The sequence below is a fragment of the Salvia splendens genome, chromosome 14, assembly GCF_004379255.2.
Source record: "Salvia splendens isolate huo1 chromosome 14, SspV2, whole genome shotgun sequence".
NCBI classification, from domain to species: Eukaryota; Viridiplantae; Streptophyta; class Magnoliopsida; order Lamiales; family Lamiaceae; genus Salvia; species Salvia splendens.
In genome coordinates this window covers 28,134,583-28,162,142 of record NC_056045.1, presented here as the reverse complement: position 1 = coordinate 28,162,142, position 27,560 = coordinate 28,134,583, and the positions used below count along the sequence as shown (strand labels likewise).

Below are 27,560 nucleotides of genomic sequence, written 5' to 3'. Positions count from 1 at the left end.
TTCAAGGCTGTCTAAGGCCGGATTGCACCTGATCCCGAGGGGAGGGATGGTTGAAAATGTAGCCCGATCTGTTAGTGTTTTATGTATTTCTGTGTTTGTGTTTGTGTTTTCTTTCTTCGTCGTTGTAGTCTAGAGTCCAGTTTTAGGTAGAGTCGGGCAGGGAAGTAACCAGGCTAGAATGCGACTTATTGCTTTTTGTTTGTTCTTCACGCTTGAGGGCAAGCATGTGGTAAGTGTGAGCAGTTTGATAAGTCGTATTCTAGGCCTCCGTTACTGGTCAGTATGACAGGTTTAAATGATTATATTTGCAAAGCAGTTGCTCAAAGTGTGCAGGATAAGTGTTCTGGCCAGTAGGGAAGTTCCGGAGTGTTCGGGTAGAAAAAGCGCCAGCATGGTCTCATACTGATCCGTATACGTGCTAAAACGGCTTGAGATGAAGAAGACGGATAGCTGGGACGGATTACCCACAATTAAGGGCAAAGAAGTCAAATTGCAGCGAGGATTTACCCTAAAAATCAAGGGTAGCCTCCCTATAAAAGGTAGCCAAGTTGGAGAGAGAAGGAGATCCGAGAGGAATTCACCATCATCCTTAGGTAGAGAGTTCTCTCGGTAATTTCAGTCTTTCAGCCGTGTCCACTTCTTGCCTCGCCGAGCCATGATCACCTGACGTTCAGAATATTCCCGAGTTCCAGTCATCGTCCGTTCCAGTTAGCTAGATCGTAGTTCCAGTCAGAGATTTTATCGCCCGGAGTGGCAAACAATCTTTAAATTGCTTTCGTAGTTTAATTAGTTCTCCGTCTTTACGTTGAATTTCTGTTACATTTTGGGATTTTGTTGTTTTGAAATGCTTGCTTGGATACCCGAACGTGTTAATGCTATGAAGTTGATTTCCGTTTCGTTCATTGTAGTGTTCTTTTCTTTCCTTGTCTAGTTAGCTTAGATCTAAGATTTATCGGTGTTTTAAGTGCTAAATCTCTAATTTCTGTTACGTAACAAATTTCTTTAGGATAGGTAAACATGTACTATTTGATCTGGAAGTAGATCGTTGCATGCAAGGCTTCGTTTTATTTTCTGAATCGATCTTTCATGTTGACCAGCATGCAGAAGTCCAGTTTCAGTGTTTGATTTCAGATTTGATTTCTTAGTTTTAGATCTGTGTTCGCGAGTTGTTAATCTGCGTTTGCCGGGTTGGATCTGGAATTGTTATCTGAGTTTAAGTTGTGTTGTTGGAGAAGACGATGTCTACATCCAGATTGGGGACCACCTTACTTTTATTTACTTTTGCTTTCTTTTGTCCTTCACCTCTGGTTGTACCTGCAGATCTGTCAGCCTAGTCACCACTACCTCCACTACACTCTGAATATTCTGTTTAGCCAAAAATAGAAATACCGTCCTTTCCAAACAATTTCTGTTACACCATGTCCCCTCATTTCCACGTACACAGTTGCATTCCATGATCTGCTCCCCCATCCTAGTCAGTAGGACGCCACCCTTTAATTACTCGCCTAGGTAGAAACTCAACCCGAGCGTGGTAGCTAACCAACCCTCCAAAACATCACCGCAGTAGTTTAAACGCACCATCTCTGTGGGATTCGACCCTTACCTCCACTATACTGATCAGTAGAAGTGGGTTGAGGAATCTTTGAAGACGAGGTCTAGGCTTAGTTAGGATCTTTATCCTGCCAGTAGGATATATCCTCACTTGAACGACACCTACGCACCTCGTAAACCTCTCTTCAGGCGGCAACGTACGGGGGGCAGGCAATTTTGCCGGACGAACAGCGGCGACGGGAGGGTCAACCGGAAGGGATGGCGGCGCAGGAGGTAACGGGTTTGGCTATATGCCAAACCCTAACTTATTTGGCAATTTAGACCCTTCCCCACATAACTTTCAAATATTACAGAATGTACCCCGAATTTTTGCAGAGGAACCCCCTGACCTTCTTAAATTCGATACAGACCCTAGCCTCAAGCCACAATCCCATTTGAAACCCTATAGTCATAGAAATTGCATATCAGCCCCAACTTTATGTGATTATGTGTCTAAAAACCCATTCTCTGCACTAGAAAATATTTCCGCTGCATTACATGTTGATAGAATAGCTGATATACATACTCGAGGGTGGATTTTTGACTGTGGGGCAACTGACACTATGACTCCGGAAAAAAATGATTTTGTTGATTTAAGCTGTGATGTTGATAAATCGTATATCCGGACTGCCAATGGGGAACTAATTACAGTTGTTGGATCTGGAACTATTGAGATATCTCCCACACTTCGCCTCAAGAACTGTCTATATGTGCCTACTTTGTCTCAACGGCTAATGTCTATTAGTCATGTTACGAAGGAATTGAACTGCACACTCCTAATGCATCCTGATTTTTGTATCTTGCAGGATATTCAGACGAGGAGGATTCTTGGGCGTGGCACTGAGAAGCAAGGACTCTACTATGTGGACGAGATAGCTCAACATGGTAGCGCAATGCTGGCTCACGGATCCACGAAACAAGAAACTTGGCTTTGGCACCGACGACTAGGACACCCTTCCTCGGGTTATTTTAAACTTCTTTTTCCGAACCTTTCTATTCCTGCAGATTTTTCTTGTGCAACTTGTGTTTTGGCCAAGAGCCACAGACAGTCATTTAAACCTACGAATACTAGAATGAATTCCATGTTTTCCTTAGTACATTCTGACGTGTGGGGCCCTGCTCCGATTATGGGTGGGAATGGTTTTAAATACTTTGTGATATTTGTTGATGATTGCACTAGGATGACGTGGGTTTATTTTTTGAAACACAAATCGGAAGTTTTTAACAGATTCACATCTTTTTTCAAACTTATCCAAACACAATTCCACACTACTATTAAAACCCTTCGATCTGACAATGGGAGGGAATTTGTGAATCATGACATGACCCAATTTTGCACAGAAAAAGGCATCATCCACCAGACCACTTGTCCCTATACACCCGAACAAAATGGGGTCGCTGAGAGGAAAAATAGAACGATTCTAGAAATGACCCGAGCCCTAATGATTGAATCCAAAGTCCCGAAATCTTTTTGGCCCGAAGCAGTTGCCACTTCCATCTACCTCATGAACCGACTCCCCACAAAAATCCTTCGAATGAAAACCCCTCTTGATACCTTGTCCAAAGTTGCCAAAATTCCCGATTACCTGAACCTATCCCCTAAAGTTTTCGGTTGTACCGTCTATGTTCATATCCCGAAACATGAAAGAACCAAACTTTCCCCGTGCGCAACCAAGTGTGTCTTCGTAGGATATGGGTTGAACCAAAAGGGCTACCGATGTTTTGATCCCCAAACCAAAAAAGTCATCACTACTATGAACTGCAATTTTTTGGAAACCGAATTCTTTTACCACACCCACCTTAGTAGCCAGGGGGAGAATGATCCAGGTAGTACTAGTGACTATCTAAGTTGGGTTGTGCCATTGTCAAGCTCTTCGATTGAGGATCTAACAGAACCAGTCGTCACTACCACCGAGCTGGTCTTACCACAAGAGTCATCTCAACCACCAACCCAAGCACCTCCTCCGACGATATCCGAGGTAAATCCCAACTCAGAACCCGCTTCTATTTCCACTGACCAAGTTGAAACAGAACCTCAAGAAGAGGAAAATGGCATTGATGGAGACACTGGAAGGTATATTCTCCCACAACGGAGTACGAGAGGAATACCGCCAAAAAGATATTCCCCCGAGAAGATAGGGAAGAAAAGCAGATATGGGGTTGCCAACTTCGTGCAAGGAAATCTATCTAAAATGGCAAGAGCGTTTGCGGCTGCATTATATGAAGAAGAAGAGATCCCACAAACAGCCGAAGAAGCAATGAAACACAAGCACTGGAAGGAGGCAATGCTCACTGAAATGAAGGCTCTAATGAAGAATAACACGTGGGTGAAAGGCAAGCTACCTGAAGGTGCGAGAACTGTCGGATGCCGATGGGTATTCACAATCAAGAGAAGGCCGGACGGAACAGTAGACAGGTATAAAGCTCGACTCGTAGCAAAGGGATATACTCAGACGTATGGCGTCGATTATGCTGAAACATTCTCTCCTGTAGCCAAGATTAACACTGTAAGAGTGTTGTTTTCAATCGCTGCAAACAAGGATTGGCCACTTCATCAGTTCGATGTGACTAATGCCTTCCTCCACGGAGAATTACCAAAACCGGTGTTTATGGAACCCCCTCCTGGGTTTACTCAAGAGTTCCAGAATGGTGAAGTCTGCCAATTGAAGAAGACACTTTACGGCCTAAAACAGTCACCTCGAGCCTGGTTCGGGAGGTTCACTGAAGTGATGAAGAAATATGGGTACAAGCAGAGCAATTCAGACCACACCTTGTTCCTCAAGAAGAAAGAAGGTAAAATCACGTGTCTGATTATATACGTAGACGACATGATTATTACAGGAGATGATGAAGAGGAGATTAGCGAGTTAAGAAAGAACCTGTTCAGAGAATTTGAGATGAAGGATTTGGGATTGCTTAAGTACTTTCTGGGAATAGAAGTGCTACGGTCAAAAAGGGGAATCTTCATCAATCAAAGGAAGTATATATTGGACCTATTGGCAGAGGTTGGGATGATAGACTGTAAGCCAGCAGATACCCCCATAGTTCAAAACCATGGGCTACAGTTGAAAGAAGGTGCAAGACTGACAGACAGGGGGAGGTACCAGAGGTTAGTCGGAAAACTGATCTACTTGTCCCACACAAGGCCGGACATAGCCTATGCAGTGGGAGTAGTAAGTCAGTTCATGCATGCACCCCAAGAAGAGCATTGGGAGGCAGTAGTGCGGATAGTTCGATACTTGAAGGGAACAGTTGAACACGGACTTATGTTTGAGAAACATGGTCATATGGAGGTTCATGGTTTCACTGATGCTGATTGGGCTGGCAACCCAAATGATAGAAAATCGACTGCCGGCTATTTCACCTTCGTGGGAGGAAACCTTGTGACATGGAGGAGTAAGAAGCAAAAAGTGGTAGCACTATCCAGTGCAGAGGCCGAATTCCGTGGAATCAAGAGTGGATTAACGGAGATACTATGGCTAAGAAAGCTCATGGCAGAGCTGGACCTACGACCTGTACAACCATGTAGGTTGTTTTGTGATAACAAGGCGGCAATCAGTATATCAGAAAATCCAGTTCAACATGATCGAACCAAGCATGTGGAGGTGGATAGGCATTTCATCAAGGAGAACATTGAAGCTAAGGTGGTGGAGATGCCGTATGTCAAATCTGAGGATCAGTTGGCTGACATTTTGACGAAAGCTGTGAACTCGAAGTCATTCCGAGAAGTATTGGGCAAGTTGAGTATCAGAAACCCCGTCACTCAACTTGAGGGGGAGTGTAGGAAAGAAATCAGGAGCATTACAAGGAATTGATATTGGAATTGATATAGAGAATATTTACCTTAGATAGAACACAATTAATATAAATTTAGGTTTACCTTTTATACATCCTTGTGTAGCCTATAAGAGGATGAACTCTGTACATTGTAAATCAATCAATAAGAATCTATTCACTACCCGTCTAAACAAAAATTATTGAAAGTTTATTTATTTATCAAAAATTAACCCATCTTCACTGTTTTACTCTATATCTTTGGTTGACAGAAAAGAGACATTATTAACTCTAGAAAAAAAAACCAATAAGGAAAGGAACTTTTGTTTGCAAAGTTTATTAGATTGTATAAATTCAGTTAGTTGAGTAGTGTTTACAGAGTGGATGTTTTTTTGTAGATATATGCACATATAAACATAAGCTGCCATCATCATCATCATTCTCTTTTGTCTTCCTCAACATCTTCCCCTAAACCGAAAACATGATCCGATGTGATCGACGCCTTCCTTTCTTTCCTTTCAACTTTCGATGCCAACTCTCCACCCACTACGACTCCAGCACCGGTCAGTGATATGCCTTCTTCTTCGTCTTCACCAGTCTCATGTGCATACCTACAAGAATTCAATTGGTTCACAGAGATTAGATCACAATCTTGAAATCAATTCAACTGTTCAATAGCTTCCAAGCCTTGGCCTAATATTGTGAACTGATCAAGAGTGTCAACTCAATCGGGATAGATTTCAGTATCATTATGGAAGAAAGTGACATTGATGGAATCAATTGAATTAGAGTTAGAAAGCCAACAATAATATATAGAAGTTACCTGGTTGGGTTATTAGAAGGGGCGAAAAGGATGCATATGACTACCAACAAGATGAAGGCAAGCAACATCCAGAAAGCTGGGATAATCCACGCTCTTCGCCACGATTCACTAAGGGGGTCACTGGCATTGAAATACAACTGACAAGCAAAAAGTCATGTCAAGTTTTTGGCAATTATAGCACAAAAACAAACGCAAGGAACTTCTATAATTCTTTTGCTCTGTATCTAAGATCGTAGATAGAGCTTCTTATTGAAACTGAGGGCTAAGAGAAAGGGGCAGCTTAATGTTATTTTATTGTAAAAACCCGCAGCCATTCCCCCTCACAAATCACATATTGTGTTAATTTTGTGGGATGATACAGCTATATAAGTAAGAAACACCGACCAGCAGCTAAGCAAATGATAGAAAGTTTGGGCAAATATATACTAGGGGTGTAGAATTACCTCGTAGCCAATCCAAGCTACTGAGAGCAGAATGGATATTGCCAGAGAATTGGTGAACTTTCTATAAAGCTCAAGCTTTGCCATGCTTCTCCGTATCTGATCCCAAACACAGAGTTGAACTTTATTAAGTAGTTATGAGTGAGTAAATACTTTGAGATATAAAGCAGGGGCTCCTGCCAAATCACACTAATATGAAGCTAGTAGAAAGAATATCTAAGCACTTTGTGTTCTTCTATATCAAGAATAAAAAGGGCTAGCGAAATTCCGATACAACGTGTAAGAGAACGGCAATCAACATATTAAACCAGGTAGTTTTGAGCAGGTACAGTTTAATGATGGTTCTAAATTTCACATAAATTGGAAAACCATACATTCTAAATAGAACCTAATTTCTACAGCACAAGGATCTGGTAAAAATGAATAATACTCGAAACACCAATTGGTTCACATGTATTATTTCACATATCAGTTTAAGATACAAAAATTACTCATTCATCAATTGAAAATGGTCAAGTTTTACTGCTACATCCTTCCCACTGAAAGTAAAACAACAACCTTGAAAGAAGATTTTAGAAATGGTTCTCTTATTTGACAAAGGAAGACAGATAATAACCTGGAGCTTCTCCAATGTTTTGGATAAGGATGAAAATATCCAAACAATAAAGCATGCATCTAGAAGTGCTACTGGTAGTACCAAAAAGAGCCTGGATTTTCCAGCAAAATCATTGATATTTCCTAAGTGTTCAACAAGTTCCAGCGCTTCTGATGCCATGAAATAAACCATGCCGAGAAGAGTTACTTTGGCAGTTATTCCTCCTAAAGTTGGTCTCATAACACCATAACCCATTGACACCACGAGCAGCAGAAGGCGGGAGACTGTTTTCTTTATAGCTGTGAATGTAACTGCCCATAGTGTAATCCCAATTGGTCTGCTGCCAGTGGCATTAAAGTTTGCATATTCAAAGTACCAAAGAGCCATTTCACACATTCCTAGACCAATCACAGCGGTGATTTGGTAATGCAGTTGTATTATATCTTTCCACTGTTGTACAAACCGCAGAAACCACAAGAGACCAAGAATAAGATACGCAAGGGACATAAAACCATAAAGTTTCATCATTGGTGCCATTTTCCCAGGCAGATAACCTTCTGGGTTTCTCCAGACAGTTCTTCCACTAATTAATGTGCCCTTCAGCTCTGGGTCACAGACCACAAAATATAGAAAGTACATACCAGTTCTGTTAATCTCAACAGTTTGGATGTCCATCTTAGCCTCTTCATTGACGCCCTCAAATGAAACCTGAAGCCTCTTTGGCCACTCCGGGTTATCAGGAGAATTACGGATAATGACCTCACCAACCTTGCAGACCCCTTCCTTCGCAAGAGTACGATTGCAACATATTGCGTTGGAGTTCATATAAGCTCTTCCTATCTTATCACTGTCTTTAACCTCAACTATAATGGCCTCTACCACTCCAGTACTCTGCTGATAATCATTCTGCTTTAGGGCAACCTCTGCAGGTCTCCTAAACGTGACAGATTCAAACCTAAAACAGGATAGAATAAAGTGACAGTTACACTTTTTTAGACAACAAACAAAAAGTACTGTGCCTGATATCACCATAAAACTTCATTCCACCAAGTTAGTGAGAAACTCAATAGACACCCACATGGATGTTTGCATTGACAGCATGGAAACAATTGAGCTGTATAAGTAGTACAATTTTGTATGTAGACAACATTGGTATCCCACAAATTCATCCACACAATTAGAATCTTAATTGATTGTTCAAACAAACAACGACAATGTGAAGATGGCAAAGACTAACATAAAGGAAACAAACAACAGAACACTACTAAACTAGGCAGTAGAAATTTCAATACTAACCACTACTTGATGCTGAGTTTAGGATTCATAGAGACTCGGCAACCTACATGTCACATTATGTAAGCAGCACAGTAAGCACTAATTAGCTTGTAACGAAATCTACATCTTTTTGTTAAGAGGAATGCAACATAGCATACACCCTATCAAATAACTCTAGCAAGTAGTGGAAACTCCAGGTTGTGCCAATCTTTGTATTCCAAAAAACCTAGTTCATTCTCAACTGATGTATGCTGATTCACATTTTGAGGACAGATGAGACAGGTCAACCTAAAATTATGGTCTGATCGGCATTATCAACATTTCAGGCAGACGGTAAGCAACTTATAAAACAGTTACAAGCTAAGCAACTACAAATACCAAATTGGACCCATACAAAAGTTTGTTAAGCATCGTGATTTAGCTCAATAAGCAAATAGTGCTTTGGCCCAGAAGACATAAGTTACATAACATATGTAGGTGATCATATGCCCCTCCCTGCAGTCAATTTTGCAGCAAAAGACTACTCAGGAGCTATGAGACCTACGCGCTAGCCAACTGCGAAAAATTTTAGCCTAGTTCAGCCAAAGAGGCAAAAATCAGAGTATACAACTATACATCGATCATCCGCAAGAGTTTTTGGGCTTAACTTATCATAATGCACAATAATCCGTAGTTATACAATAGTGAATCTATATTCCTTAAAACTCAGTGCACTCCTTCGAAACAGAAACTGAGAAATATAGACACTTTGAACCGATGGAGCCCTATATATACCACAACACAGTCAAGAACAAAAGAAAAAGATATACCATGCCATCCATGTCTTCTCTCATTGTGACCAACTAATTATGATATGACAACTTTATAAGATCACTCCAAACAAAAATCTCAACAAAAAATAAGGTCCCAAATTAATGCAGTATTTTCACAATCAATTTGTACAGTACCCAAAGAATACTAAAAATCATGTTACCTGATAAAGGATTTTCCATTGAGGGGTTTACTATTATCATCAGTGGGCGTATTTTTGGGAGGGTCGAGAACCTTAGAAGCATAGAGCCCTTCACTGCCGCCGTGAAAGAAGAAGGAATTGAAACGAGGGATGAAAGCTTCATTCTTATACTCGTGGATCGACGCTCTCACTCCGTTTTCACTCACTAAAATCAGCACCAACAGCACAAAAATAATTGGTATTTTTCTTCCATTGGCCAACAGTAGATCGCATTGAATGCCTCCTCTTAACACCATTTCCCCTCTCTCTGCCCCCTTTTTCCAACTCTCTCTCTTTCTCGATAGATGATTTTTAAAAGGAAATGGAAAAATGAAATAGGAATTAGTATCCGAGAATTAAATGCGAAATATGATGAAACAATAAACAGAAAAAAGGGAAAATTTAGGAATTTGCAGAGGATGGAGGAAGAAGACGAAGATCTGTATGAGTGTGTTCAAGCTACTGAAGAGTGTATTTATTTTTCTCCATGTTTTTGCCTAGCTTCTGACTTTTTTTGTTATATGATATCGAATTTAATAATGATATTAATTAAAACACAATTAGTGATTCTACTTTTATTATTGATTGTATTAATAGTGCGAATTGAGACCAAACTATTGTATTAATAGTGCGAACTGAGACCAAACTATGTAAAGAAAAGTAAACTATTTATTGAAGACAAGAGTAAAAAATAGTAATATCCACTTTTATTATTTTATCTTCTAACTACTTTATTTTATGTACTAACTTTACAATCTGGAATCCTTTCGATTGTGAATTACTAGTATTTTGCTATAATTCACAATTTCAATTATTCTTGTTTACTTTTACTTGTGATATCTAATGAAACCGTTGTTAGGATTGAGGTGGCCGGAACAAGTCCGTGCTCCCAGTAGAATTTGATATCTTCAATCTCGGAACACCACCTAAATAACTGTGGCCGGAAAGTCAAACATGTTGCAAAGAAAGAGTCCGGGACCGGACTGGTGAGAATTCTCGATATCTCGCAATCCAAAAATCCAATATTGAAATTGATGTCCTTTCATCCAGCTTAATCAAATCAAGAATCGCCAAATATTGCCAAATTATAATGATATTTATGTTGAGATGATAACCTCTACAAGAAATGCTGATATGGATAGAAAAAGAGTTGGTTTGCATAACATCTAGTCATCTACTAATATTACTGTTAAAATACTTTTCGGAGAAGGTTTTATCGACGACATCACAAAATATTGAGAAAAAATACAAAAATTTAAATGAGTAGAAACACATAATATAGTCAAGAAAATATTGTACATTACTTGACAAGTAACCTAAAGTCGAAAAGAATAGTAGTTTTATCAAAGTGAAAAGAATATGTGCTTTAGCTGAAATGCATTCTGTTACAGATGACAAATGGAGTATGGTTTTAGCAGACAAATACAACACAAAATCGTCCGAAATGTTGCTGAGTGCTCTTTTAGTGACCAAAAAAATTACAGACTCATCTATAAACTGAGGTACCTAACTCGTACCTGACGACGATCTGTTTATCCTTTGAGCACCTAGTCTAGGGGCAGCAGGTTTAGCTCCTCGGCCTCGTGCACCCGACAGTGGCTTGTTCCCTCCTGCTGTAGGCGGAGGCGCTGCAATGGATGCCCAAAGATCATCGCCGACAGAAGCACTGGATTTCAGATTCAATGATTTGGAAGATGATTTTGGGACAGGGGCTGCGATCGCACCCCAAGGATCATCCTCGTCAACTGCTTTGCTGGATTTTGTATTCGAAGCTGCATCGCCCCACAAGTCGTCGTCGTCATCTTTACTCGCCTTCAATGTGCTCTTTGGTCTTGAATTTGAAGCTGGACCAAAATACCATACTAGGTAAGTATAAATTCTGTAATGCTCTTAGAAGTTTAAGAGGAGAGACGCGAAGAGGATGGTACCTTGTGTTTTTGGTGCAGAAACAGGCCGTTTTTGAGCTGCTTGGATACTTGCAAGTGCTGCTGACGGTCGAGGCTCTTCCAGTGGTTCAATGTCATCCCATCCATCTTTGTCATTATCCTGCTCTCCGCGAATGCCATTATCAAGGTCTCCCCACCCATCTGTCGACGTAGGTGATGCGGGTGGAGGGTTGTCGGATAAATCAGCTAAATCTGTCCTGGAATTTACTCGTACTTGTGCTACATTTGCTTCATCCGTCACTGTGGCATCCAAACACAGATATCAGCAACGACCATGTCATCCAAGAAATGCACATGATATGCTTAGGTAAAAAAAATTGCGAAAATGATCCAACAGTTCACGCACCAGAGCTGGCATTGGAGATTGAAGACGAAAGAGGCACGCCTGAGCTTGTTGAAGCAAGGGTACTCTGTTCAGAAGGTTTGCCTTTCAAAGTTAAAGAACTCATCGCCCATCTGCATCACCATATTTAATGACTATAAGGTTTGAGTATAAACACATACAAACTAGTATTAGTAATATACTTTAGTAAGAATTTATGCAGGGTAAAGACGAACATGTAGATTTTTAATCTACATATGCTTCGAAGAGTACCAGCCATACTCAAAATCAAAGCTTGCATTAACATATGTGTCTATAAATCTATGTTCACATAAGCCAATTAAAACTATTTATCTGTTAGTATATCCATACTAATTTCTAATACTTAGATGTGTCTATACAGTATACATCTATATCACTATGCACTTGCACAACTCTAGGTTCAAAAAAACATAAGAGAAGGAAATGTTTAGTAAGAAAAGATGGAATAACCTTCAATTGCTTAATAAGAGCTGATGCTTATCATCAGACTCACAAAAGGTGGTCCCAGGATCATTGATATATTAAATGATAAAGATGTAGTAAAGCTCACTAACCCTAGTAAACTAGCATTTCCAGGCATAGATGAATGTGCTCCAGCTGCACCTGTGTCATCCCCAGATGTCTACAAAGAATCAACAGAAATACTCAATAAATGCATCTAATGAAAGAGGAGGAGAGGAAGAGCCAAGAATGATTTATATTTCGAAAACCTCTTTTTTTTAAAAAAAAGATTATACTACTGTATAAAAGAGGTGATTAGCTACAAACCTTTTCATGGAATTGTTTCACTAATTGCAAAAATTGTTCAACAGCTTGGAATGCTTTTGACCGGACATCACTGTGGCAGGCAAATAAATAACAGCACAAGTAGCTTGATTACAAAAAAGGTAATTAAGAAATAGGAAAATGAAGATGACGTGACATTATTACAAACCACGAAAGGTTTCAGGGATGCTTCATTTAGGTGAACCATAGAGTAAATCACAGAATTGCGTGAAATTTTTCAAAATTAAATTTTATTAACCACAAATCCCTATCAAGACATGAACCCGAGCAAGGCATGGGGTATGATTGATGAAAGAACCTCAGCAATATATTGTAAAGATTGGGTGAACAATAGTGATCGAGGGTCCAACAAATAAGTTAATCACTTAGAAAGAAAGGAATACTACCTGTCAGGGTCAATAGTCAGGACAACAATGTTTGGCAAAATGCGAGTTGCAATCTCAGTTGCGTCGTAATAAGAGCTAGTGGCAGTTAAAGCCATAATACCTGACAAGGAAAGAAGTAGCATGAATGGATAGGAAGAAGGCACAACAGAAAGAGGGGAACCTTTAGGTCCATGTGTATGAACATGCTGAGCAGGAACTTGACTAAACAGAAAGGCTAAAGACAAATACAATGAAGAGGCTAACTCAAAAGTTGCCTTATTACAGGACCAGACAATATAAGGTCAAGAAAACAAGTTAGGCTTTACCTGCTCCTCGGGCTGGAGAGAAAGTATCACGCAAAGCTCGAACTGTGAACGCATTTATCAACACCCTTTTCCTTGTCTGCTTTGCAACAAATTTTCAATCAACAATGGTGTCCCAGAACCAGAAAAATAGTCAGAAAGTAAGGTGTAACCTCTTCGAGATCAACATAAGGATAATCAGGATGGAAAACTTAGTACCCACCCCATCATTAAGGTGACTGGCAATGTTTCCAAGTAGTATGGTAGTATTTGTACGAATGGCAGGTTCTTCATCAACCTGCGTCACAAACGAATTCAGAAACTGAAATCTCAGAGTCCAACCCAACACTCTAAAACCAATATCATAGGATATAGTCAAAAGTAGGGAAGAAACTAAACATAGAGTGCACACCTGTAACTTCGAAAGGAACTTCAACAATGACCCTGATATTGTTCTCTGCGACAGCTGCAAAGAAAATAGATGGTAGATGAATACATTACTAAGTGGGAAAAGACAATGAACCATGGAAAGGAAATAAACAGTGTTTAACTCCTACTATCAGCCTATCCATTATAAGTTATTAACTACTGTAAGGATTAGGATTGTTATTGAATCATCTAAGCTACCTAATATTAGCATACTAATTGCAGCATGCCTGCTATGCACTTAAAAATTGAAAACCACTGTACCCTCATTTTGGGATGTTATACTGCTCAGAAATTAAATTATATACTCCTTCCATCAACAACCAATAGTCCTGTTTTTTCCATTTTGGGTAGTTCACAACAAAATTAGTACCCTTCTAGTTTTGGTAAGTTTCTCTTTCTAATGAGGTGGGGCCCTTTTCACTAACAAGGCTTCATCCACTTTTTCTCTCTATCTCTCTACTTTACTAATTTTGCATTACAACCCATCCCGTCCACTGCCAAGACTGCTGGTTGTGGATGGAGGGAGTATATGAAAAATTCATACAACTTAACGGCAGTCTGCATAGAAAACAGCTTCAACTAAGACTCCTCAACAACAAAGCATTAACATGATCTTCAGGGTTTTATTGTGCATTTACTCAAGAGTGGAATAGGAGATTCCACTCCTATTCCAGAAATGAAGTCATCAAATAACAGACCCTACGCGTACCAGGCGCTACTGGACACAACATAGTTACGTATGACTGAACCATGTAAATAGAAGTTTCACTTACCTTTGGAGCCAGGACAAGCATGGACTTTAGTGTCAATTCCCTTAGGAAAGCAGATGTATCGGAAAAGCCGTTTGCAACATGAGGGTAAACCTATTATAGAAAAAAAAATTGTCACTTCCCAATCTTCTAGATGGCATATTTGAACTGCGTGCACTTACAAAGAATATTGAGTTATAGATTATAAAGAATCACATAAAAGCTTACTTGCTCATCAACCATTTGTGCAGATAATGACTCGCCATATTGATCAATATGTTGAAGAAGACCGACGCGAATAGCACGGTCATTTGAACCAAAAAGTTTGAGAATTGTTGGTAATATCTAAAAAGAATATAGTGATAATAAGTTCAATACAAATTAACTAGAAATTGTGTGAGCCCCATTTATAGACAATACAGCTCACACAAACAAAAGCAGGACACAAGAAGGCCCCCCGTGGAGTATGCTAAGTAATAGTGACCTTAACACCATATTCTTCTGGTGAAAGCCAAGAACCCATTTTTAACAATGCCGTCAGAGCGGGTGCAGTAGCAGAACCATATTCTAATGCTGATGCTAGCAAAGGAAGCAGCTAGAAAAAACGAAAATGCAATAAGTTAGAAGTGGCAGGGATACAATTAAACTGCTAAAGATTTCAGGCTAAATGAGATACCTTCTTCTGAACTATCTGGCGGGGAAGCTGGTCGGCAAGATTTGGAAGCTTACGAAAAAAGTTATCCTTTTCTACACTATCCTTTAAGTTAAGTACTTCCATAAACTGTATTGTGTCCACCAGCTTATTTTGGAAATATTCTGTCAAAACATATTGCCAGACTTTAGTCCATAAAAAAGATTCTACATTTGCGAAGTCATGAATAAGAATGTTCTCTCTTGCGAGAAAAAACTGAGTGATATAATTAGGACTGCTAATCTAGCAGAAGCTTCAAAAAGGAAACGACATTGCTATGGACATTCCATAAATACATTTTTCAGCTTAGTGGGAAACTCAAGTAATCCAGGGAGGATGAAATCAGAAAGGGAAAATGTAACTATTCCCATGAGATAACAAAATATTGGAAAGCAAAAATGGTGATCCATCCACCAACACGCAGAGTATTAAGGAAAATAAGACAAACTTAAATTATAACAGGACAAGTTAACTATAGCAGGATGAAACCCATAACTCACCACTATTCTCTAGAAGCTTTGATGGATTCAACCTGCGAGCGGGCATGGAGCTCAAGAGACGCTGATAATCTTGAAGTAAGGACTGTCATCAAAAGAAGAATAAACAATTTTTAAATGAAAATGAAATTATCAAATCAAATGGATGCTGAAGAAACTCAAATAAGCCTTGCCTTTTAATGAAGATATCCTATGGCTAAATAAATTTCAAAATGACACTGAAATTGGAAATATGATATAGTATGCGAAGGTAATAAAGCTATCTCACCTTTGGAATATTAGTTGTATTCCGCAATTCCTCAGTTCTACCCAATTTCATTCCAGAGAAGAGCTCATATATTAAGCAGCCTAATACACCCAAGAAAAAGTATAATATTTTAAGAATCAATTTGACTTAACATTTTGTGTAAAGAGAAATGAAAAGAAAAGGATAGCTGCACAGTGAAGAGAAAATAAGGTAATCCAAGAAAAAGTTATAGATTTGAGAGTAGCTTCCATATAAAATAAGTAAACAGATGAACTCATAAGGAGGGATTGAAGTGTAACCAGTGGATGAATTTTACACACTGGAACATCATTCAACGAGGTTGCCTTCAGCTTCTTGGGATTATTTTCAAACCAACTTTTATAGATCCCGCATAGCTAGGCATTGAAAATATTTTCAAGAGGTTTCCAGGAACAATGGAGATGCATTTCAATGAGGTTTGCAATTCAGACTATGAGAGCATGTTGGTTGTATGAGCTTATGTAATGTAAAAATGTCGGGTCTATGTATACTAGAGAATTCTGCTACATTCATGAAATTATTTGAAATGATAGTAGATTTGGAAATTGATTTTGAGAATGACAATAAGTTGATCAGATAAATTTCACATTTATAAAAAGTAAAAAGCGGAAACTTACATCTTAAAACAGAAGCAGAGACTTTAGTTCAGATATCATCATAGTTCAGTCAACCCATAATTAAGCTGAAATAAACCTTTCATCACCATCAATTAATGATTACAAGGATTAGGATAATTGTTCCTTTACTAGGATTAGGATAACTGTTCCTTTACTTCATTACGTATATAGAGGAATGAGACATAGTAAAGAGTAACAATCACTTATGAATCTTAGAACACAGACTTATATTTCATTCCTGCTGCATAACTTACAACCTCTTATTCACAATAACTATAATGCCTATCCAAGATTCCAAAATACACACTTACCTAAACCCCAAGAATCTAGAGCCCAAGGTGGAGATTTTCTGATAGCTGACCAGTCTGATTTTGACAACTCCATTGATTTGTATTGTGAACCAATAAGCCATTCATATTGCTGTGTCCCAAATTGAGCAGAAACAGAAAGCATAAATAGCCATTAGATCATCTAACACAGCCTTCAGTCAAAAAACAACAGAAACAGCAGCAATGAATTTTTCACTAAACATGTATTGAGAAATATGGACACTAGATTAGAAGACACCACATACTTTTGGTCGGTAACGATACAAGAAAGAAAGTAAACAGGGAAAAAGAAAAAAAATAATCATCATTACAATAAGCTGCATGTGCCAAACAGGTCCAGGTTACAATTCTACAAGTTCAAAATACGAATCCCATACATAATTTGAAAAGTAAATACATCTGTGTGAGAATTTTGGAAAGCAATAACTATTTAGAAAACATTATTGATTTTGTGAACAACAAACCAAACATTTTTATTGAAGACCAGAGGCCTAAGTAACTAAATAATTATATGCTAAATCAGTGAAACAGTGCATCCCCTCTATTACAAATTTCCGATATGTTTTAGGAATACATTTGGATCAGGTCATGTGATGCTTATAAAAATCGATTGGCTTTTCTTACATGTGAAACAGATCTTCGGAAATGACTGGTAAGAGATTGGAAATATTTTTTTAAAACGACTTCTACAAATTCAGCAAAAATATGAAATTACCAACTCCAGGAAACACAGAAACTAAAGTATAATGAAGCCAACTAAAGCTAATTCCTTCAGGTGCAAGTTTCATGTGTTTCACCAAATGCATTTGTATGCAAGGGTCAGTTTTTCTTTTGCAGTCTTAGATATTGATATTGCATCTTGAGCTATTCGCGAAACAGTAGAATAGGACATGTTCAAACTCAATAAATGAAAAAGGATGGCAGTAAAGCCCATACTTAAAAATTTATTAATACAGCTTCTTTTGATAAGATGGTCTTATCATAACATCATTAATATCTAGCAATCAGTTCTACTTTTCCCTTAACTAGACCAAGCAAATTTGTTGATGTCCAACACAAGGCAGACAAAGAATGGCAAAAAGAGATTAAACTGAGAACTCACAAGCATTGGTCCTGTTGCTGCTTCATTGTTTCCGTCATACTCGGATAAAACATCAAACGCATGGAGTTTCCAGTCCAAAGTTTGGGTGACAACAACACTGGCCATGCAAACATTACCATGAACCTGAAGCAACCAGCACACAAAATATCATGCTTGACTAGAATAAATCAAATCCTGCCAATAACTGGAAAGTGAATCATCCCCAAAGAGTTTTTATTCAGGTAATACCAAATCATATTTACTTGAACATGTCTACAAAGAAAAAAAAAGATAAACAAATATGCTAAGGTTTAACATTTAAGATGCTTACCAATTTACAATCGTTATTCAGGAAGCTCACAGCTTTAGATATCCGGTGCAATCCCCATGCGTAATATTCATCCCTGACACAAGGCAGGTATAAACTCTCAACTTTTAATTCCAGAAACATGAAGACAGAGCAGAGCCTAAGGATGTACTCAAATAGATATCTTAAACAGAATATAGGTTCTCAACACTTCTGAAAATTTCAAAATAATAGGCCAGTGATTATAACAATAACAAATAACAACATAAAAGATAAAAGATAACTAACTTGCTACATTTTCACACTTCCCAAAATCATGGCACAAGGTACATCAGATCAGAGTATAAACAATTTACTTATCATCAGTTCAAACAAAAGAAATAACATCAATATAAAAAACTTTTGAAACTGCAACTAACAGAATGCCTCAATTTTCACCTTTGGCTACCTTCCAGTCCCAGTTCCTTGATCTTTTCTGAAAGTGGCATAACAGGTTCTGTCACAATGTAAATGGTCACCTTAGTAGTAGAACCATCTAAAGTTTCAGCCTCAGTACTGTGCAGAAATGACAAAATATTTGGATGCCTGACCTGAAAGAAGATGAACAAAAACTATGAGAAAAGTAAAAAATGAGATAAGTGCCTTAGGAAAGCAGAATGCATTCCATTCTACAAACTCGGCGAACTGGAATGATATTGTAGAGATGAAGAAATTGTTGTCAAGAAAACGATGTGAGCTTATTTTAAGTTACACAATCTTCTATTGAGAAAATCACAGGTAAAGGCTTCCAAATTCTAAATATAAAATCTATGGGTACTTGAGGTATATTTTTATCAGGAATTTCATTTATTAGAGGGAGTTTGGCTAAACTTGTTTTAGACATTTTATAAGCTCCAACATCTTAATATCTTATAACTTATAAGATATTTCAATAGCTCACATGATGTAATATCACAAGATCTTATAAGTTATCTTAATGTTTGGAGAAATGAGCTTATAAGTTAGAGAGAGAATACGAGTAAGAGAAAGAGAGTGAGTTAGAGAGGAGGGATAGATGAAATGGTAAAAGTATATTTTGGAAATAGCAAAACTTAATAGGGTTATTAAATTATTATTGACTTTTTTGTCATTAGTTGTTGCTTATAAGATCACGAAAAATAAGATGGGGTTGATAAACATCTTTAGGGAGCTTACACGCTGTTGGAGCTTAATTTTAGATCTTAAAAGTTGCTTACTAGCTAGTTTTGTAAAGCACCTTTCAAGAGCTTACACAGCTTATAAGTTGTTTTAAAGAGCTTATAAGCTCAATACCCCCTTTTCCCTTCTAAAAATGGAAAGGTTTCCGCAGTATGGGTTAAAGTAAGCCATGCAAAGCACTAACAAAGGAAAGAAAACTTTCAAGTCAAATTTCAGGCAGGACATAGGCTATCTTTCACCTGTAATTAACATTTTTGCTTACATAATAAAATTATCTGTCAAGCTTCAGTTCATGTACTATTAGCTATTAGTAACCTGAATATATAGCCAGTGACAAATTTATGGCAGTGAAATAAATCAGCAATGTGGGTTCACACTTCAACAATAAACTAAGGTAGTCTTAGGACTCTTACAATAATGATTACTGAAAGAAGAAGAAACATCAAACAGAAACATCAATCATAAGCTTACTGTTCGCAAACGTTTGACACCATTACGGCCAGCAACTAAATGTCCATCATTTGCACTGCTCCCTGAAAGAGAAAATATTGAGACAGGTGCTCCATCATCCTGTCAAATAAATAGAGCAGATTACAGAAAAAAGACAATAGTAAGAGTCTAAGAGACAATCTGAATGGTTACGGAGAGTGATAATTCAGAAAGTACAAGCAGAATTTTAACGATAATATGCGCGAATTCCCCAACAAAGGCCACCGTCAAAGGAAAAAAACTGAACACCCTATATTAGTGGCTTAGTCGTCCACATCTGCTGTACTGGAGATGCAAAGCAAATTTGTTTCTGAAGCAAAAGTGATTATGATAATCACAACTGTAAAGTTTGATCAGCAAATTGATAACATCTGGTTCTCTCCGGTCTTCAGAAAAAAATTGTTTTCTCACATAGTATTTTTATTGTTCTATCTGTTTTTCTTTCTTTTTATTGTGTATGTGTGTCTGTGTCCTCGCCAGGGCTAAGAACACGCTTCAACAACAAGAATCAGAAGATACAATAACACAATCAGCTATGGTATCCAAGTTGGGAGAGACCAAATAGCCCAAGCATCAGAAGAAAAGTTTGTGTGAACACTGAACAAAGAGGTCTGACTCTAAAGCAAGAGATGAATTTATCATCAGTAGTATATGCCCATATGAAAAGCTACTATTTTTGCTGTTCAATCATGAATAGAGCTCAATATTATCACATACTTCTTGGCCCAGTACCTTGGTTTGAGACATCACTGAAGCTACAACCTCTCTCTAAAGCCTCAACTCAAGTTACTAAACTAGATACACATATAGTAGCATAGAAAAACCTAAAATTGCATCCCGACTGATTTATTCTGCAGTTGCCTTTCATTACCAGTTCATCTAGCCACTATTGGTGTTTCTTAAATTATAGTCTAGTGTTTTCCCTTGTTCTATTGTAGTGTTTCCTAACTGAAATATACAATTACCACCATTACCAAATAATAATCGCATCCCCACAAAATCCATGGTGCAAGACCAAATAACTGAATGCATCTCATATTTGTGTCATCATTAACCAAGAAACAATAATTAGAAATAAAGCAATATGGATAGTTTTGGAACTAATTTAAGTTTCGTCGATCAAAATAAAGGAAGTACCATCTGTGATCGACTATTTTATTGATGCCAATATATGTCCAAAAGGATGGAATTAAGGATTACAATTTAGGAAATTATAAATGGTAATTCTATTTACCTAAGCTTGTCATTATTTTTCGTCCTTGATCAACTAAGATACAGCAAAAAAGGGAATTCTTTTGTGTCAAAGGTATTCTAATTTCATCACAGAAGCAAACCCCCAGTTACAAGCATAAAGAACTTGAAGAACTAATTGCATTCAATCAAGTGAGCAAAGCCTAGGAACTAGGAGTGAAGTACAACAAATGATCTAATACAAGCTAGCATGCTCCAGTCAAAACAGGCTGCAACTTTTTCAGATCTTATGGAACTACGAATGTATGAAAATTCTCAGAAGAGCCTAGAACTCCAAATCTGTAATACTTTTCTGCAATTGATCTTAATACTTCAAAAATATACACAATCCAGTGCTATAGAAATCCATATGTTAAAAACTTATAACAATGCAAATCCAATCTAATCGACGTCAAAGTTTTTCAATCTTTCCAGCTCCTCAGCCAGCTCTAATTCACCAATTTCCAGAATAACAAACAAATCAATCCCCGAAAAAACTATTAAGCTTCGCACAAGCAACCTTGATCTCGAGGTAGTAACGCAAATTGAGGGGAAATTCGAAATGAAAACCAATGAAATCGAAGCCAATCCAACTAGATGTAACGGAATCGAGAGGATCACCTTAGAGGTTCCGCGATAGTGCACCCAGGAGCCCCACGCAGAAGAGTAGGGCTCCCCGATGTCATACGGCAGATCCTTGAGGCCAGCGCCCGATCCGGCGACGACTCCTTTCAGAAATTTCAGCATCTTCCCGGCGCAATCGAGAGAGACAGAGGTGATCTGAAGGGAGATTTGCGGGGAAGAAGAGGTGTACACTACGGTGACAGACTGCGAAACAGGGGATAAAATTGTTCTTCACAATGAATTAATTCATTAATAATTTCATCATCTTTTCTTTCGAGATCCTCGCCTCAACAAAACAGTGAAGCACTATCCTATCCGATATCGAATTTTCATAATTTATTAATATTACTATAATAATAATAATAATTATTATTATTATTATTATTATTATTATTATTATTAGATGTTACTAAAACATCTCATAAACATGCCATGATCATTGATCAAGAACCAAATTTTATATTGTAAATAAACTAATGGTATTTTATATCTTCAATTTTTTTTTACTAGTATTTTTAGTGATATGAATTGATTCATCTTAGCATATCGATTTTATTCCACCTTAACACGTAAAATTTCATTATTCAAGAAAAAATTATAAAAGCTTAATAGCATCTTCTATCCCCAATTTTTAACATAGTTTCGGAAAATGTCTCAACTCATAGAAAAAACGAAAGTTGAGTACACAAACCACTCTTTCCCCTTAGTTTTTGCAAAAAAATGATATTGTTTCTCATGTGTTGATGCAAAATTATTGTACAACGGGAATTTTTGTAGAATATGTTGAAAGTTGGATACAGTCTGAATTTAAATGCTTCTTCGTTAGCTATTAACCCTAGGATTATGAATTTGTGATATGGCATCAATAGCACTATGAGGATGTGAATATATTAGTTGATCATTGATCATTTATCATTTATAATAGGTTGCATTTTATACTTATTAAGTGTTTGTAGAATAACCAATCCTTTATAACTTAATCTCTCATCTAATTCGTGAGCATTATTGACATTTAATTTATTTCAATATTTTTTAAATATGTATCTATTTAATTTAGTTTTCGAATGAGAAGGTCAAGAGAAGACAAAATCTCCTTTGAGGTCGACCACACGTCGGACGTAGTCACGTAGTACAACCATATGAATATATGATTCTTTTATTACCATCTATGATTTGTGAACTTCCCAAAACAAAATTGGCAAATTGTAAGAAAAATCACTGATCAAATCTTACTCAATTACATAATTTTAAAAAAATATTGATTGTATCATAATTTTGATAACCTTTTCAATTGTTTTATAACGAAAGAATTCGACATATTGTGTGTCTTCATTTTTTGATATATTTTTTCACTAAAATGTACAGGGATAAACTTACAAGGTAAGAAGAGCTTAATAGCATACTATCATACAGGAGAATATAAAAAAAATTAAGACATGGTAGAACGCCGATTTTTTTAATTTTTAAATATTTTTTTTACAATTAGCCTAAACAAATACAGTATTAATTTTCAATTATAATCAATTAATTAACTTATAATTCAATCTAATATAATAAATAAAAAAATTAAACAAATAAATAAACGAAGTGAGCCCCGTTGGCACGGTGTTGATGGTCGTACTACAAGAAACTTATTATTTTTGAAGGACACAAAATTAGAGACATAATTACTTGCACTGAATATTTATTAAATGGTCAAAATTAATGGCATGGAGAAAAATGTTATTAAGTTGAAGACGCAATTATCCATTATACTTTAATCTATTGTTTTTTTTGAAAGACTTTCATTTGCATTCCTTAATTTAAGCTGGGACAATAGGATTGAAGACGTTTTTGAAGTTTTGGAGATGTATTTAAAACATAAATAACATCTTTAATTGACTAAAAATGGTGAAACGAAGAACTCATAACTAAATAGGAAGTACTATAACTCACTGGAAAAAAGATAGTATGATTTACCGACGAAAAACTAGAGGATTAATATCTATTATTACTCCATCCGTCCCCCATTAAGAGTCACTCTTTTCCATTTCGGTCCGTCCCCCATTCGGAGTCACTCTTCTTTTTTACCATAAATGGTAAGTGGGTCTCACATTCCACTAACTCACTTCACTCACATTTTATTATAAAAACCAATATAAAAAGTGTCTCACATTCTACTAACTTTTTCAACCAATTTTTCTTTACATTTCTTAAAACTCGTGTCCGGCCAAAGAGTGACTCCTAATTGAGGACGGAGGGAGTATTATTTACCGAGAGATATGTTGGCAAAACATCAAACTAAAGTGCTCTTTCTATCTTTATCTATATTCTATTATCAAGTTTATTGTTTCTCCACTTATAGTTAGGGGGAAATACATACATGGTCCTGTATGATGAGAGTGTGACATGTTCTAACTAACTAAATAACTAGGAAATGCAATTATAGTTGTCGTGCCACTATTTACCAACATGAATGCAACTAATTAAATCCATTTCTAGAACTATGGACCAATCCCATTTAGTATAAGTAAACTAATGTCGTAGAATTTAATTCATGCTTAATCAGTCATAGATTCAAATTCATGGTCCAATTTTTTTGGTTTCAATGAGGCCAAGTCTTCTCGTGGACTACTGGCATGGGGTAGACCCAAAAAAATGAAATTTTTTGCCAAGAATTTAGACCCTGACTAAGTCATTATTTTCCTGAAGTTTCTTCCACTCACCGTGTTCAACACATGCATAAACACTTTGAATTTTTTCATTTTCCATATTCTTGATTTCCTTCTTGTTTACATTAATATATATACCCCACATCCACTTGCAACAAAATCCCACCAAAAAAACATTACTTCTGTTTTTAAGGTAAAAAAAATGGAGGAAAATCTGATATTGTATGGGTGTAAATTGGCAAAAGAGATGGAACAGAATCTATCAATGCTGGCCAATCAGCCTGAAGCTCTCCTCGCATCATGTGAAGAAATTATTAACATATTTAACGGCGTTAAGGAGAGACTTATCGTGTCTCAAGCGAATTCGATGAGTTTTCCCGGTCGCCGCGGCCCTGGTGGCACTAGCGCGACTCGTGAGCCGTTGGATTTGATCAGTGCCCAGACGATGCTCGGTGACCAGAGCAAGCTCAACGAGTACCTGCCGAGTCTGGATTTAATGTTTGGCAGTGGAAGGGATGTTGGCAGGGCTGGACCGGTCGGGGAGGTCCAGTCTGCTGCTAATGCAACGGATTCCATCAGAACTTCGCCTTCGCGGAATCTCAGGAGGAGGTGAGAGTTTCCTAGTACTCATGTACAGTTAGAAAATAATTTGTTGATTGTGATTTTATTTAAATGGAATTAATAGGAAGGATGAAGGTGGTAAGTTTGTGACGACGGTGGCGGCGCCGCAAATGGGGAATCTGGATCTTCCGCCGGAAGATGGGTATACATGGAGAAAGTATGGGCAGAAGGAAATCCTTGGATCAAAATATCCTAGGTAATATTTGTTTACTTATACTATTTCACAATCACCATATTTATTTTGTTGGCTGATAATTATTTCTAACTACGTGTGAGAGTGTGGTTGACGTGTAATCATGTGTCTCACCTCCTAAGTACTATTACTAAGTTCTAATATGGAAAATTTATATTTTGTTATTATATATACTTGTATATGAGATAATTATAATTCAAAATCATAGTTTTGATTTGAGAGAAAACAAGTACTATTTAATCTTTTACTTTTTGCTGCTGAAACTTAAAGCAATTCAGATTTTGAAACTTTCATATTCAGTGTTCTTGATTTGAGAAACTATATATTGGGCTCGAAAAGATTAATATTGTGACACATGATGAGTTGGCATTCAATACTCAATTTTCATTAGACTAGGCATCAAAATTCGATATTGTTGGCAATTATTATTGAACATTTGGCCTGTTTATTGCCTAAGTATTCCTCTATTTGTGTCCATTAAACATAGATTTTTTAATCCTAGAATCTTGAAACACTGAAAATTCAAAGGTTTAGGTTGCCATAAAAGGTAATTAAGAAGGTTATCATAAAATAAGGACTGGGTATTACTTCTAAAAATGAAATCAAAACTATAAGTTGACTAAACATTGTAATTTAATCAATGGTAATCATTGTACTGATATATTGTTCTAAAACAAATGAATCTTTTTGGGGGTGTTTAGTGCAAAATGATTGAAAGTGTCAAATGGGGGCATGAAGCCATAAAATTTTCTAAGCATCATGATCTTTTCTTGTATGTGAAAAAAACTGAAGTCGTGGTGCACGAAAACACGATTCAAATTTAGTGGAATGGTAGGTTTCAAATTTAACAAGAAAGATACTTACGTTTGTTGAATTGAATGAACTAAGAATTGACTTTGATAATTCAAACGATAATTGAAGAAAAACAGAAAGCGATGCATGTATTGAAGAAGTCTTTAGGGTCAGTAAAAATAATATGTCGAGGAAATCTCATTAGTCTGACTTTTCAAGCACGAGTTTGAATTTTTTTCATTTACTTAATTAATTCAACCCCTATCATTTATATTTTCATTCTTTTTATATTCAATGATCATTTAATTCGAACTAGTAGCTGGGCTAGCTATTGTTCTTAATTCCAGTCATTATTGAAGAAGTAAACGTATATTGATAATTAAGTTACGTATACAATATTAGGGTATTAAGGGTAAAAGGGAAAATAATACTAGCATATAACCTTCTCACCAAACTTCATGAGTAAATTCAAACAACTCCATTTCCTAATTTGTGAGGTTGGTGTGACTGTAAACCGTGATTCTTAATTATTTTCATATATCATAAAAAATTAAAGTAACAATTAGAAAGATAAAATTATGATGTGTTACATGAATCCATTACCCAATATGTTACTTACAGGTTTTGCATATTCAATTTTAGTACGTATTTCTTTTTCTTTTTTTGCATAAATGCAAATTCGATCTAAATATAGAACATTAAAATTAATTATGCAATTAAAAACAAATACTTCATCCGTCTTAAAAAAAATAGTAGGTATATATGTATCATTTTGTTATTGTGATTAGTCCATCAAAATTATTTTCATTTATATATATTTATAAAAACTTTCTCTATCATTTTTTTTACTTTATTCATTTTCTTTTTCTTAATTTGTTATATTTTACTAATTACACATTTAAACTCGACGTCACAATTGAGAATATTTTTTGTGCAGGAGTTACTATCGATGTACCCATCAAAAATTCTACAATTGCCCGGCAAAGAAGCAAGTGCAGCGATTGGACCACGACCCCTTCACCTTCGAGCTCACATATCGCGGGACCCACACCTGCCACCTGTCCTCCACGGCCCCTTCTGCCCCCACCCCCTTGCCGGAGCAAGCCCTCCCACCGCCGGTCACCTCCCTCCCCCTCTCCTCCTCCCTCGCCAACACCTCTCACTGGCTCTCCATGCACATCACTACTGCCGGCGCCAGCTCCAGCACCAGCGCTGCCCGTTTCCCCGCAGACTGCCCGCTTCCGGTGGCGGATATGGCCGACGCCATGTTCAACTCCGGCAGCAGCAGCAGCAGCATGGACCTTATCTTCTCCTCCATGGATGACAAGTGGGATTCTGAGGTCAAGAAAGATTAATTCAATTTTGATGAAATACTATGATTTAGTTGACAAAAAAAGAAAAACCAAATTAGTTTGGGCTAATTATATTTGATCGATCGGAAATTGATCATTGTCACAAAAATTGTCTTGTACCCTCATTTGTAGTGCTGCATACACTGACTTGATTTGATTTATTCAGTTTTGTAA

The 27,560-nt window shown here is 37.1% G+C and overlaps 3 protein-coding genes across 4 annotated transcripts; 1 reads left to right on the top strand and 2 right to left on the bottom strand.

The window, feature by feature from the left end:
• Nucleotides 1-5,685: 5,685 nt before the first annotated feature.
• LOC121763226 (transmembrane protein 87B-like) lies at nucleotides 5,686-10,026 on the bottom strand. Its single transcript, XM_042159181.1, has 5 exons — nucleotides 9,471-10,026; nucleotides 7,244-8,177; nucleotides 6,631-6,726; nucleotides 6,188-6,324; nucleotides 5,686-5,975 (listed from the first exon to the last, which is right to left on the bottom strand). Exons 1-5 carry the CDS (start codon nucleotides 9,743-9,745, stop codon nucleotides 5,801-5,803), a joined length of 1,617 nt encoding a protein of 538 aa, XP_042015115.1. The 5' UTR covers nucleotides 9,746-10,026; the 3' UTR covers nucleotides 5,686-5,800.
• Nucleotides 10,027-10,826: 800 nt separating this feature from the next.
• Nucleotides 10,827-22,069, bottom strand: LOC121763225 (probable inactive serine/threonine-protein kinase scy1). 2 transcript variants are annotated; one of them, XM_042159179.1, is made up of 21 exons: nucleotides 21,775-22,069; nucleotides 19,906-20,004; nucleotides 18,676-18,827; nucleotides 18,262-18,334; nucleotides 17,952-18,074; nucleotides 16,832-16,940; nucleotides 15,886-15,965; nucleotides 15,621-15,702; nucleotides 15,106-15,245; nucleotides 14,914-15,024; nucleotides 14,658-14,774; nucleotides 14,454-14,543; nucleotides 13,664-13,717; nucleotides 13,475-13,549; nucleotides 13,276-13,351; nucleotides 12,971-13,070; nucleotides 12,567-12,636; nucleotides 12,353-12,420; nucleotides 11,781-11,890; nucleotides 11,417-11,674; nucleotides 10,827-11,332 (listed from the first exon to the last, which is right to left on the bottom strand). In XM_042159179.1, the coding sequence occupies exons 1-21, from the start codon at nucleotides 21,898-21,900 to the stop codon at nucleotides 10,995-10,997; spliced, it is 2,451 nt and encodes an 816-aa protein (XP_042015113.1). In that variant the 5' UTR covers nucleotides 21,901-22,069; the 3' UTR covers nucleotides 10,827-10,994. The 2 variants fall into 2 exon arrangements, with proteins under 2 accessions (XP_042015113.1, XP_042015114.1); XM_042159180.1 differs by lacking the exons at nucleotides 19,906-20,004; nucleotides 21,775-22,069 and having other exon boundaries at nucleotides 18,686-18,808.
• A 2,448-nt stretch (nucleotides 22,070-24,517) lies between these two features.
• On the top strand, nucleotides 24,518-27,560 carry LOC121764832 (WRKY transcription factor 55-like). The gene is made up of 3 exons (XM_042160861.1): nucleotides 24,518-25,037; nucleotides 25,114-25,245; nucleotides 26,972-27,560. Exons 1-3 carry the CDS (start codon nucleotides 24,631-24,633, stop codon nucleotides 27,387-27,389), a joined length of 957 nt encoding a protein of 318 aa, XP_042016795.1. The 5' UTR covers nucleotides 24,518-24,630; the 3' UTR covers nucleotides 27,390-27,560.

What these genes read in the sequence shown, in the direction of transcription:
- LOC121763225 (XM_042159179.1), bottom strand. Translation starts at nt 21,900, where the DNA reads ATGCTGAAATTTCTGAAAGGAGTCGTCGCCGGATCGGGCGCTGGCCTC. An exon ending in AAAGCTTCTAGAGAATAGTG is followed by an intron (nt 15,246 to 15,620) that starts GTGAGTTATGGG and finishes ATGTTTTGACAG; the next exon opens with AATATTTCCAAAATAAGCTG. An exon ending in TGCTTGTCCTGGCTCCAAAG is followed by an intron (nt 13,718 to 14,453) that starts GTAAGTGAAACT and finishes TTTTCTTTGCAG; the next exon opens with CTGTCGCAGAGAACAATATC.
- LOC121763226 (XM_042159181.1), bottom strand. Translation starts at nt 9,745, where the DNA reads ATGGTGTTAAGAGGAGGCATTCAATGCGATCTACTGTTGGCCAATGGA. An exon ending in AATGGAAAATCCTTTATCAG is followed by an intron (nt 8,178 to 9,470) that starts GTAACATGATTT and finishes ATCCTGTTTTAG; the next exon opens with GTTTGAATCTGTCACGTTTA. An exon ending in AAACATTGGAGAAGCTCCAG is followed by an intron (nt 6,727 to 7,243) that starts GTTATTATCTGT and finishes GTTTGGGATCAG; the next exon opens with ATACGGAGAAGCATGGCAAA.
- LOC121764832 (XM_042160861.1), top strand. Translation starts at nt 24,631, where the DNA reads ATGGAGGAAAATCTGATATTGTATGGGTGTAAATTGGCAAAAGAGATG. An exon ending in TCGCGGAATCTCAGGAGGAG is followed by an intron (nt 25,038 to 25,113) that starts GTGAGAGTTTCC and finishes TGGAATTAATAG; the next exon opens with GAAGGATGAAGGTGGTAAGT. An exon ending in CTTGGATCAAAATATCCTAG is followed by an intron (nt 25,246 to 26,971) that starts GTAATATTTGTT and finishes TTTTTTGTGCAG; the next exon opens with GAGTTACTATCGATGTACCC.